At 42.6% G+C, this 17,577-nt stretch overlaps 2 protein-coding genes across 12 annotated transcripts in view; both read left to right on the top strand.

Annotated features, from left to right (window-relative positions):
- Positions 1 to 1,542: 1,542 nt before the first annotated feature.
- On the top strand, positions 1,543 to 10,013 carry LOC139384400 (AKT-interacting protein-like). 8 transcript variants are annotated; one of them, XM_071129155.1, is made up of 10 exons: positions 1,543 to 1,708; positions 2,651 to 2,772; positions 4,400 to 4,611; positions 4,974 to 5,038; positions 5,121 to 5,221; positions 6,703 to 6,791; positions 7,528 to 7,626; positions 8,322 to 8,429; positions 8,616 to 8,676; positions 8,906 to 10,013. In XM_071129155.1, the coding sequence occupies exons 2-10, from the start codon at positions 2,725 to 2,727 to the stop codon at positions 9,011 to 9,013; spliced, it is 891 nt and encodes a 296-aa protein (XP_070985256.1). In that variant the 5' UTR covers positions 1,543 to 1,708; positions 2,651 to 2,724; the 3' UTR covers positions 9,014 to 10,013. The 8 variants fall into 8 exon arrangements, with proteins under 8 accessions (XP_070985256.1, XP_070985254.1, XP_070985252.1 ...); XM_071129153.1 differs by having other exon boundaries at positions 1,544 to 1,708; positions 8,313 to 8,429; XM_071129151.1 differs by having other exon boundaries at positions 1,544 to 1,708; positions 2,651 to 2,901.
- A 1,112-nt stretch (positions 10,014 to 11,125) lies between these two features.
- LOC139384492 (chromodomain-helicase-DNA-binding protein 9-like) overlaps positions 11,126 to 17,577 on the top strand; it is a 131,278-nt gene continuing 124,826 nt past the window's right edge. For 2 of the 4 annotated variants that reach the window (XM_071129289.1, XM_071129288.1), the window contains exon 1: positions 11,128 to 11,201. The gene's annotated coding sequence lies outside the window, so the exon portion shown is untranslated. Of the gene's footprint in view, positions 11,202 to 11,781; positions 11,997 to 17,577 lie in introns of those variants that run through there. The other 2 variants (XM_071129287.1, XM_071129286.1) reach the window with 2 other exon arrangements.

The following is a 17,577-nucleotide window of genomic DNA, read 5'->3' as shown; positions in this document are numbered from 1 at the left end:
AATACAAGCATTTTAACAATCTTACAAGCATTAAAACATAATCTTGCAATTTTCCACGATAGTCCCGTCCTGTGCAACTGGTTCCTGGACTTCCTGACGGGCCGCCCACAGGTGGTGAAGGTAGGAAACAACAACTCCACTTCGCTGATCCTCAACACAGGGGCCCCACAAGGGTGTGTGCTCAGCCCCCTGCTGTACTCCCTGTTCACCCATGACTGCGTGGCCATGCACGCCTCCAACTCAATCATCAAGTTTGCAGATGACACAACAGTAGTAGGCCTGATTACCAACAATGACGGGACAGCCTACAGGGAGGAGGTGAGGGCCCTGGGAGTGTGGTGCCAGGAAAATAACCTCTCACCCAACATCAACAAAAGAAAGGAGCTGATCGTGGACTTCAGGAAACCGCAGTGTGAGCACCCTTCCTATCCACATCAAAGGGACCGCAATGGAGAAGCTGGAAAGCTTCAAGTTTCTCGGCGTACACCTCACACAGACAGGGTGGTGAAGAAGGCGTAACACTGCCGCTTCAACCTCAAGAGGCTGAAGAAATTTGTCTTAGCACCTAAAACCCTGACAAACTTTGACAGATGCACAATTGAGAGAATCCTGTTGGGCTGTATCACTTCCTGGTACGGTAACTGCACCGCCCGCAACCACAGGGCTCTCCAGAGGGTGGTGTGGTCTGCCCAACGCATCACCAGGGGCAAACTACCTGCCCTCCAGGACACCTACAGCAACCAATGTCACAGGAAGGCCAAAAAGATCATCAAGGACAACACCCACCCGAGCCACTGCCTGTTCACCAGAAGGCGAGGTCAGTACAGGTGCATCAAAGCTGGGACCGAGAGACTGAAAAACAGCTTCTATCTCAAGGCCATCACACTGTTAAATAGCCATCACTAGCACCTTAGAGGCTGCTGCCCTATACACATAGACTTGAAATCACTGGCCACTTTAATAATTGGAGCACTAGTCACTTTAATAATGTTTATATATTTTGCACTACTCATCTCATATGCATATACTGTATTCTATTTTACTCTATTTTAGTCTATGCCACTTTGACATTGCTCATCTTAATATTTATATACTCAATTCCTTTGTTTTAAATGTGTGTGTATTGTTGTTAGACATTTCTTGTTAGATATTACTACACTGCTGGAGCTAGAAACACAATAATTTTGCTACACCTGCAATAACATCTGCTAAACATGTGTGACCAATACAATTACATTTGTATTTGAGAGACCACAAGTGTTCATTGACCACATGTATTTATGTTTTTAATAAGCATTGGAGACTAAATATATTTTACATGTTGTCAACAATCGAAGCCTGTAGTTGCGCATGCGTCGGTGTTGTTACTAAACTAACCAACCCATCTCAACATGTTCTACAATCAGCAAGTCGGACATTCCTGAGTTTCCTATTTCCGACTAGTACGAGAACGCGGCATAACAGCATGACTTAAGTGATAGAACGTCAGCGAATCATACTTTATCCACCCTTTGTTATAAGCCAATAGAAATATCCCGTGGTGAATAGGAAACGCCCATCATGAGGTTTTTGATTGATTTCCGGTGTCTGTGAAATTACTTAGCTAGCCAGTTGCGGTACACCTTTTTTGTTTTGACCAGTGGTGATTGCAACGTCTTTAAAAAGCACATTTTGAAATTGTTCACATAAATGGGCAATTTTTGAACAGGTACTTGTCTGAATTTTCGTTCAGGGAAGGTAAGCTGGCAACTGGATAGTAGCTAGCTAGCTACCTTTGGCTTTCAAGCTAGGTAACGTTAGCTGGTTAGCTTGCAAGCTAGCAGATCTGGTTGGTTTGCTAAGTTTGTGTTGTGAACGTTCTTGTCGTTCGTTTATCGAGTCGTAAAGTATGCCTATTTCATTATGGATAATAAGCAACAATGCTAGATTCCATCGCAAATGATTAAGTATACTTGATTTGTAATTGCAAACCTGGCGTCCAGCTAACGAACTGGACGTCTGGACGTGTCTTGTTAACAATCTAACTAGCTACTGTAACGTAACTATATATCTTAACTAGCTATGTGTTCAGTAATTTTTGCAGAATTAGTTGCCTGCATAGGAACACGTGACCCAACACGGATACAATGTCAACATTGCTAGTTGCCTTAGTAGTTAGCTAAAAAAAGATCTTAGTTAACTAACTTGTCAACTACTGTAGCCAACGTCAATAACAATGTCTTTTGGTAGTATGCGAATTAAATAATGAATCTAACTGGGCTAACACTCAACCTCCATGTTAAACAACCATTAAACACCAGACATCACAAATGTGTATGTCTGGATTATTTCCCGGTGGGGTTTAAAGTGCTTGGCCTGGCAGAGACGTAAATTATACCTGTTTGACGTCATGACATGAATGAGGCACGACTGTCTGAGCAGCAGCATGGTCAGCAAATCAGCGATTCAGCAGTTGTCATTGAGGTCAGGTTGCCCCATTTTGTGTGTGCTCAGTAGAGGGCCTCATCAGTCATTTGGTCTCGTGTGGCTGTTGGTAGAGCATGGTGCATTCAACGTCAGAGTTTTGGGTTTGATTGTCATGGGGGACTAGTATGAAAATGGCTCTAAATTAATAAAAATGTAACATTTGTTCTGTCAATTGTATCCCCAGTGATGCCAGTGAATGGCACAGGCAACACTTGTTGTGGGACTGACCTAGACGGCGAAGTTGCACCTCCATGAGTAATGAACCTGAACCCATTCTGGAGCATGTCTACCAATACTGGTCGTAAGGTAAGGGAGCGCTCTTCCTTTTCTGCACTGAAAGCCAACTTCTGTCAAGTTCACCCAACACACAAGCGAGAAGAGAGACAAAAAAACAGGATCTTCAAAAGTTCCCAAAGAGACCCCCACACACTGAAAGTAAGGCTTGTGTGGTCTGTCTTCCTAACGTTTTCCCACAAAGACGGCATGGCTTCCTTGAAGCTTCATGCATTTTACTGCTGTTACCACCTGTCTTTTGTTTGAGAGGAATCTTGGAGGACTGGAATTGTGGCATGGGAATGTCTAACTTAAGGTGTGTGGTGTCCTCTAATAACGCGTTAGGCCTACTCATGCCTTTTCGCCAACTCCTTGCCAGGGACACTCCTTTGCAATCTCGTCCTGAAAGAGGGCAGTTTCAGGGATGCCTTTTACTACCTGGTGCTCTTTAGGGCTGTGACAATACTAGTATTGCAATATTTGACATGAAGCAGACCTAACTCTTTGGTCCTTTAATAACCTGCTGTATGTAAAATATTGTGCTATAGCTTGGAAAATATATTTGACTGGATGACAACTGATTGTTTCCAACGTTATGGCTGTTTTTCCTAAAAGTTAAATCTGTTTTGTTTCCTTGCCACTATACTAACAAATATTGTGATACTGGTATCGTCCCAGCCTTAGTGCTCTGGAGGTTGCAGCTGCAACTATAGTCCAACATGACTTGTCACAACACATTGTTGTGGTTGTTGCAGGAGGAGCCTGTTGCTCCTGGGAAATCCACTTGGATTTGATGTTAAACTGTAGTTTGACCAGAGCAATGGGGAACTTCTCAACTTTTGTTTTGTTTGATAATTGCTAAGATTCAGTTGGGTGAAAGCTGTTTGCCATGTCTGCTGTTGCCATTCAGTCTGTTGCCTACGTACCTCAATGACTTCTGGGAGAAAGGGAGGCACCATCTTCCAGTTTAGCATACAGGCGTCACATTGGCGAAGTAGCTCTGCCAGTAGTAACATAGGTGTGACTACTCTCTGTCCTGCCTTGTCAGATGAATGGTTCACTCATTGCTCTGTGCCTCCTAAAAACATTAATTCTACAACATGGATTGTTTAATGGCACTCACTGTGTGCTGTCCGTTAACCTGAATTATTTCCTTAGTTGCAGAGGGATAGGCCTTGAGGGTTTGTTGCTAATCTATTCCTTAGCTTACTGGCATCTCTCCTGCTGTGAACTAGCCTATCCCTGTGCTTCCCACTGAGCTAGCATTGGCGGGATATGATGCGGGCTGTGTTTAGGGATGCTCTCTATGGGTGCTCTCACCTCCCCATGGAACAAGGAAACTGATGCCAGACCAGAGTCTCTGAAACCTGTGAGGTTGTCACCACATGCCTATTGCCCAGGGCTCAACATGTGCTCCCACTGCTGTCTGTGTTGCCTTGTAGTTTGACAACAGAGCTTGCCTCTGTTTATGCAGGTAGATGTAACAGACTGGCTTGAAATTGGTCGTCTGCATTCTCTGCAACATGGTGAATAGTGTTTTGCTAAGTGGGTTAAATCTAGGCATACTCCCCTCTTGTAATAATCAATGCTACCAGTTTTTACTTCCTAGACATGGATTTTGAGTTGTTAAATGCCTTTTGTTCACTCTTCTGCTGAGCAGAGATCTGACGGTGAGGAACAGAGTGGAGCGCAGCAGCAACAAAGAGCCAGTCCAGCCCGTCCTAGCTTTGGGAAGAAGCAGCTTCCCTCTATCCCCAAGAATGCAGTTCCCATCACCAAGCCGGCCTCTCCTGCCGCCACGGCCCAGTTGGCCAACGGAACACATGCCTCCTACGGTCCATTCTACCTGGAGTACTCGCTGCTGGCTGAGTTGTAAGTACTGGCCCCAGATCAAACTTTATTTTGGGTAGTGGATGTAGTAGATGCACTGGCTCTGTTTTGAATACCTTTTTAAAATGCTTCATGCCTACCTCCTTTGCTAGAGGTAATCACTGATCTGTATGTGACTGGATAAGTGAAGGTATGATTTATTTTCACCAATCCAACATGTCAGATCATTGATTAGCCTACAGAAAGGAAGGAGGATGCATCTTCGATGTATTTGCGCATAGGCCACTATGTTATGTAGTTCATTTAGAGAAGCTGTTGATGAAAAAATGTGCTGTTAATTTCCATATCCATTTTCTGCTGCATTTATTTAATTCCATGTAACCATGTTACCCTGTGACCCACAGCACACTAGTGATCAAGCAAAAACTGCCTGGAATCTATGTGCAGCCATCCTACAAATCAGCATTGAGTAAGAGCCTAATCTGTCATGTTTGACTGCATAATCTACACATAATCTATACAAAGGGATCCTGAGATTCTTTTCTTTCCAGTGTGGTTCGGGGTCATTTTCATCAGACATGGCTTGTACCAGGATGGAGTCTTCAAGTTCACTGTGTATATTCCAGATAACTATCCTGATGGTGAATGTCCTGTGAGTACTTTTGTGGACCTGCTGTAACACTACAGCTGTTTACACAAAATAAAGCAAATTGATTGAAACTGAAATATCACATTTACGTAAGTATTCAGACCCTTAACTCAGTACTTTGTTGAAGCACCTTTGGCAGTGATTACAGCCTCGATTCTTCCTGGGTATGACGCTACAAGCTTGGTACACCTGTATTTGGGGAGTTTCTCCCATTCTTCTCTGCAGATTCCCTCAAGCGCTGTCAGGTTGGATGGGGAGTGTCACTGCGCAGCTATTTTCAGGTCTCTCCAGAGATGTTCAATCAGGTCAAGTCTGCTCTGGCTGGTCCACTCAAGTACAGAGACATGTCCCGAAGCCACTCCTGTCTTGTCTTGGCTGTGTGCGTAAGGTCATTTTCCTGAGTGATCTGGAGCAGGTTTTCATCAAGGATCTCTCTGTACTTTTCTCTGTTCATCTTTCCCTCAATCTTGACTAGTCTCCCAGTCCCTGCCTCTGGAAGAATATCCCACAGCATGATGTCTACCACCACCATGCTTCACCATAGGGATGGTATAGGTGAGGTGAAGAGTGGTGTCTGGTTTCCTCCAGACATGATGCTTGGCTTTCAGGCCAAAGAGTTCAATCTTGGTTTCATCAGACCAGAGATACTTTCTCATGGTCAGTCCTTTAGGTGCCTTTTGGCTAACTCCAAGCAGTCTGTCATTCCTTTTACTGAGGTGTGGCTTCTGTCTTGCTGCTCTACCATAAAGGCCTGATTGGTAGAGTGCTGCAGAGATGGTTGTCCTTCTGGAAGGTTCTCCCATCTCCACAGAGGAGCTCTCAGTGTGACCATCGGGTTCTTGGTCACCTCCCTAACCAAGGCCCTTCTCACCCGATTTCTCAGTTTGGCAGTGCGGCCTGCTCTAGGAAGAGTCTTGGTGGGTGGTTCCATACTTATTCCATTTTAGAATGATGACGGCCACTGCATTCTTGGGGACATTCAATGCTGTAGAACTGTTTTGGTACCCTTCCCCAGATCTGTTCCTCGTCACAATCCTTTCTCTGAGTTCTACGGACAAATCCTTCGACCTCATGGCTTGGTTTTTGCTTTGATATGCACTATAAACTGTGGGACCTTATATAGACAGACACGTGTGCCTTTCCAAATCATGTCCAAATTTTTTTATTTACTTCAGGTGGACTCCAATGAAGTTGTAGAAACCAAGGATGAGCATTAGAAACAGGATGCACCTGAGCTCAATTTCGAGTCTAATGGCAAAAGGTCTGAATAACTATGTAAATAAGCTATTTCTGTTTTATATGAATTTGCTAATTTCCAAACATGTTTTCACTTTGTCATTGAGGTATTGTGTGTAGTTAATCAATTTTAGAAATAAGCCTGTAACGTAACAAAATGTGGAAAAAGTTGAGGCGTTTGAAATGCGTGTTTAGCTATTTATGCAGTATTCTAACAGTACTATTTTCTCTCCTTTACCCCCATTTAGAGAGTGGTGTTTGATATCCCTGTCTTCCACCCACTTGTGGACCCTGTTTCAGGAGAGCTTGATGTCAGGAGAGCCTTCACCAAGTGGAGGTCAGTGCATGGCTTCTATGCACAGATCATTACATCAAAATGAATTAGGATGATTTAGAAATGGGTGTTTGTCAGGTATATGTGGCGTGATATTTTTCTATTCGTGTAATGTCTGCTCCACTATGTACTAGCCACTACTACACAGCCTTACACATCCCTTGATAGGCTAAATGCAGTTACTACTTTTTGATCTATAATGTTACTGCTTCATGTTGTGATATGTGTTCTCTCAGGATGTTGTTCTGGTGGTAAATAGTGATACAGTGCTGTCCCTGAGTTGAACTGCGTGGGGCTGTCTATAGTGTGCCTTAGTTATAACTGACATGCGTTACATCAAGGCCCAGTGTTTACTCTGACTGCTGTTCCAGCTCTGTTACTCATGGCCTGTTTCTTCAGCTGGACAGTGACACAGCCATGTAAGGTCTTCTCCTCTTAAACCTCAGTCTCTCAGCTGAAGGTGGATTTATAGGAGCACAGCACTATATGTTTTACTGAATGGGGAAAGTTGTCCAAGGTTACCAGTGAGAACATCAGTCTCATTATGGTGTATATGTCACACTTTGGCTGTGCACTACTGGTGTTTGAGCATTGCTACTGTTGGGTATTTCACTAGTCTGAGATGAACCTATGCACCATGGAATGCCTTTATGATACTTGTGTATTTACTGTGACTGGAGTTGTATTTGGTTTGGCATTATGTTGAGAGAATCATAAATGTCTCCCTGGGGACATGAAGGCGTAATCACAACCACATCTGGCAAGTCCTGATGTATGCACGCACGGTGTTCTACAAGATCAACACTATGGAACCACTCAACCCAGAAGCTGCTGTGCTGTAAGTCTGTACTTGTTCCCTTTCTCCTCACAGCCTTCCTTCTCTTACTCCTGTACTGGGTCATGTGGCCTGGGTCAGTTTATATAGGTCAACAAGCAAGCTAGTCTTTGTGCTCCTATTGTGTACCCTGAAACTTCAATGAATAGCCCATACATTTTTTTCGCTTCAGTCAATGAACACAACCAGTGCTTATTAGGGCTTCTGTCTATTTGAGTTAAGTGTGTATTTCCTTAATGCACACAGCTATTGCACAAAATGTTATACTACCAAACTGTTATTTGTTACCAGTATAAATATAACAAATCAATTGCAGATCATACACCCCAATTTGGCACCATGGAGAACTTGAATTGTGTTGATTTGATAGCGAGCAATGTTTTTAATGCACATGACTGGGATTATCAGAGCTGTGTCCATGGTAACGTCGTAAACAATGAATTTAGACCCATTGTTTATTTACTGAAATGTGTGCCGATGCCCGGCTACTAAAAGGGACAGGCGGCTGTTGAGACTTGCTGTTTAATTGAAATGTTGCTGTATTCTGTTGAGTCTTTTTTCTTAATTCTCTGAGCTAATGAATTAGATTGTGGCCAAGTTAGGGCAATTATCTCTCCACACTGTATTGACTGGCAAATTGCATGTATTAGTCACATGTGCTGAATACAACAGGTGTAGATCTCACACAGTTTTTTCAGGTACGACAAGGATGTGCAGTTGTTCAAAAGCAAGGTGGTAGACAGCGTCAAACTATGCAACAGTCACCTCTTCGACCAACCCAAGATGGACGATCCTTATGCAATAAGGTTGGTAGTAGGAAAAGCTCATTCCTGGAATTCCATTTCCCATTCTCATAGTTCACGAACAATCTGAACATTATCTTTAAAACATGTTTTTTTTATGTCAATAAGTAACCTCCTGCAGCATATGAAAGGAGATGCAATAAATGGTTGAGAATTTAAGTGTTATTTTTTTAATGCTAATTTTTCCAGTTTCTCTTCATGGAACCCAGCGATCCACGACGAGGCGAAGGAACGGATGTTCACACATAAAGTGAGTCTTCTAAATCCCAGCAGTGTGCTTTTCAGACTTATGTAAAAGGACACAGCTCTGAGTCTGTCTGCTATGGTCCAAGGACTCAGGTTCCCTCTGAGCTCACTCCCAAAAGAGGCTTGTTTACTTGAATGAGAGCCAGCAGGGCTGTGATTGGTCAAGCTGTGTGAGCGGCCATTTGTTTCCATGGTGCTAGTTGAACAGTGGTAATGTGTGTCTGTTATTCTAGAGACGGCCTGAGGATCACCAGAAGGGGCTGCAGGTGTCAGGACTGTCTTGGGTGAAGCCCGGATCCACACAACCCTTCAGCAAAGACGACAACCCTCCCCTGAGCTGAGCTAATCCTACAGTCCTAGTCAGCAGCCACTAGAGGAAGATGCAGAGCAGAATGCCACGCCACAGACTAGCTTCAGCAGCCGTTCAGTCGTTTGAATAGGAACTGAACAAGTTGAATGGACTTAATTTTACATTTCAACACTTGCACTCAGCTTTAAAAGCATTATAGGCATATTGTGCTAAACAGCTATAGAACAAAAATGTGTATATTATGTTAGTCAACCAGTTGTCATTGTTGATTTACTAAGTAACACCGGCTACAATGCAATCTGCGCTTTTTTCCCCTTTATTTTCCTCTCTGCTCTTTGCACATGCTTGGGTTTGGTCTATGAAGATAACCACTCAAAGCTGGTTGAAAGGTGAGAATAAAAATCGGCATTAATTATAGGTATACTGTAAGTGGACTATGGATTCATGACTGCTTGTTAAGGTGTGGTCAGGACAGTTCATTATTGGGACTTGGAATGTTTTTCAATGACTTCAGACTGAACATATTTGACTGAAATAAAATTAAACCAACACTACATTTTTGGGGTGGGGGGGAATTTGCATCCTTTTGGATTATGGTTTGGTATCTTTTATTTCTTTACTGTGTAAACTACAGGCAAGATGGGTAATATATATTGCAGGTATGGTTTTAATGAGTATGCAAAGTTAAATCACGGCTATCTTTACATTGCTTTTAAATCGTTTTGAATGTTCTATTTACCCTTATTGAGCTGATTTAAAGGTTTGTCTAAATAAAAATGTGCTGTGGGAATGGCAGCCCTCAACAGACATTGTTTTGCTCAAGCTTTTGGCTACTTGGCACTATATTGCTGTGAAATGAAGTAAACACATGCTGTCTGGACTGTTGAATTTGGTAAAACAATGCATATGTGGACTTCTCATTTTAACGTTCCTATATGGAACCAAATCTTCAGTCAACAGTTTACGCTGTATAGGTAGTGAGTTTGGAAAGCTTTTATTTGAAAGGAAATAAACATGACAATGCATACCAATGACTGTTTTAAATTGAGCCTTTATATAACTAGGTACATCAGTTGAGAACAAATTCTTATTTACAATGACTGCATAACCCGGCTGGTGCTGGGCCAATTGTACGCTGCCCTGTGGGACTCCCAATCATGGCTGATAGATGATACAGCCTGAAATCAAACCAGTGTCTAGTGACACCTCAAGCCCTGAGATGCAGTGCCTTGGACAGCTGTGATGTACACGTATTTAGTGATTAAGGTTTGAGGTAAGCGCTGTTTGCCATTGACTAAGTAGCCTTTATTCATCACATAAGGGTGTGTGGGTCATGTCGCACGACAACGTGTTAGAGCTCAATTTGGCCTTTGTGACTCCAGACTCCGCAAATGCGTGACACCATCCATACGGCGCTTATAAACCATATTTTCAGATCAAGCATACATTTGCTCTTAATAAATCAGCTGAACAGGTTGATAACCAGGGGTGAACTGAACATACGATGTTCGTGTTGAAAAATTTCGGAGCCTCAGAGGCACGCGAGGCCCAAAAAGTGTTTAACTTTCCCCAGTAATACTTTCCGAAATGAAGGCATGTTCTTTGATTTAACTTTCAGAATAATCAAAAGGAGCGCGTGGAAGTATGTGTGAAAAATCTGGTTGGATCTCATAGATTTTAGAAAACCTTTCCACTATTTCTGATCTCATGCTGTCAGGCATAGATTTATGGTTCACGTCAAGACCATACTGACTTGGTTTAGCAGTACTGTCAAGAGCCACTGGGGGTCACAACACACTAACGACAGGTTGCCATGTTATTTTCCAACTATCTCGCCTGTCAGAGTCAACATTATTATCCGGGAGACTACAGGTTTGTGTTATCAAAGTAAAACCTCCGCGGATTGGCTTCAGATCTACCCCGGCCATCTTGTGTGTCATGCCTTTATAACCAATTTGGTCTAATATTTGTCATTTTATTTTTACACATGAGTTATTATGGCACAAAATTGAAAATGAAATTTGTCCATGTGGAACCGGCTCCAAGTGTAATCTGAGATTATAAAAATTGAACGACTCCTCAATTGTCCAATCAGAGAGCAAGTAACTGATATGCAAATTGTGTCATCGATTCGTCACGTCAGCAGCAGTGGAACCGCTGTGGTCAACTAGTTAACTTCGCTCTTATAATTTTCAGTCAACGGATTTTTCGTCACTTCGGTAAGTAATAAAATCATTTTCTCGTCATAAATAGAAAGTATTGGCTCCACACAGAGCTTTGAACTCTGGGAGCAAACCGTCATTCAAATGACTGAGAGACAGTGACGCTCAGCTGTGGTCACTAACGTTACGTTAACAGTGAGAATCCCGGTCTGAAAAGCACCCAACTAGTTAACTACAAATCAGTCAAATGGCTCGCGGAACATTGTGAGTTATCCCATTTCCATAATGATTCTCAGAGTTCGAATTATTGCATTCGTGTTACTAAAGTTATTGATGGCGCTTCTCAACTGACAGCGACCCGCTGTGATGGGGTACGAGCCTCGAGCCAGCTCAGCATCGTTACAATGAATGTGCATGCAGAGGGTAAAGTGATATCAGTCGGGGGTCTCAACGAAACTCGGTCGGGTCCATCAACAACTGGTTGAATTGTCTGTGGTCAATCTATTGCATTGTTCTTAATGAATGACTGTCGACCCCCATCCAGCTTTCCCTCCTCTCGTACTCAGCAGAGGCGTCACGACACCACTGAAGTCGAGAGGAGACAAGTGGGGACACGTGTACGATTCGAGTCTCGAGAAGAACAGATGGTGGGAAATAATCCCTAAGGTTTGCCACCTGACTTTCAGATTCAGAAAGTTAAGATTCAGCTAATTTCTCTAACTAGGTAGCCTGTTGTGATTGGGAAACATATCGAGTGCCAATCAGCCTTTTACTAGGAGGTGCAGCAAGGTTGTTGTGAAGATTCGATGCTCAGATAGCCACGAGCCATAGCTGCACTCAGAGGATGCTGAGGTTAGTGGCCATTACAGACGGGCTTCTTTCTATCATGGGTTCATTGTTACAGATTCTCGCTGTGCCACACAAACCAGGTGTGGTTAATTGAGGGATTCTAGAACCTATTCTAAAGTAAAATTCAACAATGCAATAGGATACTTATTAACCTTTCTTACTTCGTAATAACACTGTTATTCTTGGGATTATTCTTATTTAACGTCTTTACAAACGAGTGTAATCAGCAGCCAGTTGATTCAAATCGATTGATGATTATCATGGATGTCCGTTGCACGTAGATGTAGTTTGTGCAAATTCTATTTTGATTTCTGAATCCATGATGGAGTTGAATCGTCGACAGACGACGGGTTTGTGAGTTTGGACAGTTTGATGCTGCATTGTTTCTGTCTCTATGTCGTTATTGTGGTGCACTTGTTATTTGTATTTTGTTGTTGTTGAGAGTGCTTAGATAATAAGTCACCAGGACTCTGAAATCGACGACGCCTATTTATTTGTTATGTATAGTGGGTTGATGATATCATGCTACTTGAGGCAAAGAGGCATAGACTCATGATAAACAAAGAAAGAAGCAAGCGGCAGGCATGCAGAGGTAGCTAGCCCACTGGGCACAGACTTCAATTCAACGTCTATTCCACGTTGGTTCAACGTAATTTCAATGAGATGACGTGTAAACAACGTTGACTCAACCAATGTGTGACCAGTGGGAGGAGGCTAAATGTAAGCAGGAAGCGCAGCAAAACACGAATGCATTTATATTGCACTGACTATAGTGGGACCTGTTGAATGTGCTCTGGAATGGCCTTGATCAGTGAAATTAATCTCCATTGTCCAATGCTGCTTTTTTAACCAAATAAAAGTTTATTCAGGTGGAGGGTCTTTCGTTATTGGTGGGCTGGTTATTACCCAATACTTTGAGGGTAGAGCCTACAGATAAACCAGCCAAACAAATAGTCTACATTCGATTTGGCTATGAATTATGTTTTACATTTTAAAGTGGGTTTCACTGTAGCTAAATCTTAACTCCAGATATTAACTAGAGCTAGTTTCACTGCAGATCTGGGTTCAAAATCAATTTATAAAGACTTTCAAGACTGCATAAAGTCTTCATAAGAACTACATAGATGCTTCACAACCCTAGCATTTATACATGCAATTCCCCCCAAAAACGTCCTGAAACTAGATCCTCAACATTCTGGTCATGATGAGAATAAAAATAAAATATATGTCTGGATCTTATGCATTGTTCAACCAATCTAGTAAATGTGAAGGAGGAGTTAATTTGGAGTGTCACCTTGTTAATGGAAGGGCAGTTGTGTCACAGGCTCGCTCTTCCATTTCCCCTGAAAACCGGAACTTATGGTTGTTGGCAACTCCGCTAAGGCTGCACCCTAGGGTAGTGCTATTTAAAAAAATATATATATATTTTTTATAAACTGATTGACAGACGTTGGTTCAATTATTTGAATTGCATTTCCTATTTTTTTCTTCTTCGTTGAGCTCAATGATAACATTGCACACTTTCTCTAGAGATAAATCAGATCCAGCCTGGACTGTGCAATGTAGTAGGGAGTTGTTGTTTCCAACAGGTCAATATTGGACATAGTTTAGCACATAAAGCGTGGAAATTAACTAAAATTACCATAATCCATTACACATCTACTCGTCCAGTCTGTGTTTCTTTCATGCCTGCTACAGAAGAGACAGAAGAATGCGCGATTGTGAGATGATATAGAGAGCAGCTGTTGCAGTATCTCTACCTGAAAATACATGATCTAAGTCATTGATAGTTGGTGTTCAGCAGTCATAAAAGTATGTCTTGTTTACTTTGAAGAACTACAAAATTGTGATTTTGTCAGACAGCATATATAGCAACTCTATAGAGATGAGATGATGACTTGGAATAAAATAATAAAGCCATCAAATAAAACAAATGTAATATACACAATGAGTTAAATATTTTTGTAAAGCAGACTGGCGCTAACCAGAATAGAAAGAGGAATGGGAGGCCCCGGTGGACAACTGAGCAAGAGGACACAGGTCCTCAACTGGCAGCCTAGAAGGCCAGCATCCCGGAGTCGCCTCTTCACTGTTGACGTTGAGACTGGTGTTTTGCGGGTACTATTTAATGAAGCTGCTAGTTGAGGACTTGCTATGTTTCTCAAACTAGACACTCTTCGTATTGTCTGAGATCCCTAAATTATGGAAAGCTGCCGCGGTCATCCCCCTCTTCAAAGGGGGTGACACTCTAGACCCAAAACTGTTACAGATCTATATCTATCCTACCCTGCCTTTCTAAAGTCTCCGTAAGCCAAGTTAACAAACAGACCATTAACACCGACCATTTCGAATCCCACCGTACCTTCTCTGCTATGCAATCTGGTTTCCGAGCTGGTCACGGGTGCACCTCAGCCACGCTCAAGGTCCTAAATGATATCATAACCTCCATCGATAAAATACAATACTGTGTAGCCATATTCATCAACCTGGCCAAGGCTTTCGACTTTGTCAGTCACCTCATTTTTATCGGCAGAATCAACAGCCTTGGTTTCTCAAATGACTGCATCGCCTGGTTCACCAACTACTTCTCAGATAGAGTTCAGTGTGTCAAATCGGAGGGCCTGTTGTCCGGACCTCTGGCAGTCTCTATGGGGGTGCCACAGGGTTAAATTCTCAGGCCGACTCTTTTCTCTGAATACATCAATGATGTCACTCTTGCTGCTCGTGATTCTCTGATCCACCTCTACGCAGATGACACCATTCTGTATACCTCTGGCCCATCTTTGGACACAGTGTTAACAAACCTCCAGACGAGCTTCAATGCCATACAACACTCCTTCCGTGGCCTCCCAACTGCTCTTAAATGCAAGCAAAACTAAATGCATGCTCTTCAACCGATGGCTGCCCGCACCCGCCTGCCAGTCTAGCATCACTACTCTGCACGGTTCTGACTTAAAATATGTGGACAACTACAAATACCTAGGTGTCTGGTTAGAGATGTAAACTCTCCTTCCAGACTCACATTAAGCATCTCCAATCCAAAATCAAATCTAGAATCGGCTTCCTATTTCGCAACAAAGCATCCTTCACTCATGCTGCCAAACATACATTCTTAAAACTGACTATCCTACCAATCCTCGACTTTGGCGATGTCATTTACGAAATAATCTCCCACACTCTACTTAGCAAATTGGATGTAGTCTATCACAGTGCCATCCGTTTTGTCACCAAAGCACCATATACAGTGCCTTGCGAAAGTATTCGGCCCCCTTGAACTTTGCGACCTTTTGCCACATTTCAGGCTTCAAACATAAAGATATAAAACTGTATTTTTTTGTGAAGAATCAACAACAAGTGGGACACAATCATGAAGTGGAACGACATTTATTGGATATTTCAAACTTTTTTAACAAATCAAAAACTGAAAAATTGGGCGTGCAAAATTATTCAGCCCCTTTACTTTCAGTGCAGCAAACTCTCTCCAGAAGTTCAGTGAGGATCTCTGAATGATCCAATGTTGACCTAAATGACTAATGATGATAAATACAATCCACCTGTGTGTTATCAAGTCTCCGTATAAATGCACCTGCACTGTGATAGTCTCAGAGGTCCGTTAAAAGCGCAGAGAGCATCATGAAGAACAAGGAACACACCAGGCAGGTCCGAGATACTGTTGTGAAGAAGTTTAAAGCCGGATTTGGATACAAAAAGATTTCCCAAGCTTTAAACATCCCAAGGAGCACTGTGCAAGCGATAATATTGAAATGGAAGGGGTATCAGACCACTGCAAATCTACCAAGACCTGGCCGTCCCTCTAAACTTTCAGCTCATACAAGGAGAAGACTGATCAGAGATGCAGCCAAGAGGCCCATGATCACTCTGGATGAACTGCAGAGATCTACAGCTGAGGTGGGAGACTCTGTCCATAGGACAACAATCAGTCGTATATTGCACAAATCTGGCCTGTATGGAAGAGTGGCAAAAAGAAAGCCATTTCTTAAAGATATCCATAAAAAGTGTTGTTTAAAGTTTGCCACAAGCCACCTGGGAGACACACCAAACATGTGGAAGAAGGTGCTCTGGTCAGATGAAACCAAAATTGAACTTTTTGGCAACAATGCAAAACGTTATGTTTGGCGTAAAAGCAACACAGCTGAACACACCATCCCCACTGTCAAACATGGTGGTGGCAGCATCATGGTTTGGGCCTGCTTTTCTTCAGCAGGGACAGGGAAGATGGTTAAAATTGATGGGAAGATGGATGGAGCCAAATACAGGACCATTCTGGAAGAAAACCTGATGGAGTCTGCAAAAGACCTGAGACTGGGACGGAGATTTGTCTTCCAACAAGACAATGATCCAAAACATAAAGCAAAATCTACAATGGAATGGTTCAAAAATAAACATATCCAGGTGTTAGAATGGCCAAGTCAAAGTCCAGACCTGAATCCAATCGAGAATCTGTGGAAAGAACTGAAAACTGCTGTTCACAAATGCTCTCCATCCAACCTCACTGAGCTCAAGCTGTTTTGCAAGGAGGAATGGGAAATAATTTCAGTCTCTCGATGTGCAAAACTGATAGAGACATACCCCAAGCGACTTACAGCTGTAATCGCAGCAAAAGGTGGCGCTACAAAGTATTAACTTAAGGGGGCTGAATAATTTTGCACGCCCAATTTTTCAGTTTTTGATTTGTTAAAAAAGTTTGAAATATCCAATAAATGTCGTTCCACTTCATGATTGTGTCCCACTTGTTGTTGATTCTTCACAAAAAAATACAGTTTTATATCTTTATGTTTGAAGCCTGAAATGTGGCAAAAGGTCGCAAAGTTCAAGGGGGCCGAATACTTTCGCAAGGCACTGTACTACCCACCACTGCTACGTGTACGTTCTCGTTGGCTGGCCCTCGCTTCATATTCATCGCCAAACCCACTGGCTTCAATTAATGATTTATTTCAGCTTTTATTTATTTCAGCACATTCCCAGTTGGGTCAGAAGTTTAAATACACTCAATTAGTATTTGGTATCATTGCCTTTAAATTGTTTAACTTGTGTCAAATGTTTCAGGTTGCCTTCCACAAGCTTCCCACAATAAGTTGGGTGAATTCTGTCCCATTCCTCCTGACAGAGCTGATGTAACTGAGCCAGGTTTGTAGGCCTCCATGCTCGCACACGCTTTTTCAGTTCTGCCCACAGATTTTTTTGTAGGATTGAAGTCAGGGCTTGTGATGGCCACTCCAATACCTTGACTTTGTTGTCCTTTAGCCATTTTGCCACGACTTTGGAAGTATGCTTGGGGTCATTGTCCATTTGGAAGACCCATTTGCGACCAAGCTTTAACTTCCTGACTGATGTTGTGAGATGTTGCTTCAATATATCCCCAAATATTCCTGCCTCATGATGCCATCTATTTTGTGAAGTACACCAGTCCCTCCTGCAGCAAAGCACCCTCACAACATGATGCTGCCACCCCTGTGCTTCACGGTTGGGATGGTGTTCTTCTCTTGCAAGCCTCCCCTTTTTCCTCCAATCATAACGATGGTCATTATGGCCAAACAGTTCTATTTTTGTTTCATCAGACCAG

Source organism: Oncorhynchus clarkii, chromosome 26 (assembly GCF_045791955.1).
Source record: "Oncorhynchus clarkii lewisi isolate Uvic-CL-2024 chromosome 26, UVic_Ocla_1.0, whole genome shotgun sequence".
NCBI classification, from domain to species: Eukaryota; Metazoa; Chordata; class Actinopteri; order Salmoniformes; family Salmonidae; genus Oncorhynchus; species Oncorhynchus clarkii.
Note: the sequence above shows the minus strand (reverse complement) of the source record. Positions and strands in the feature narration are given on the sequence as shown.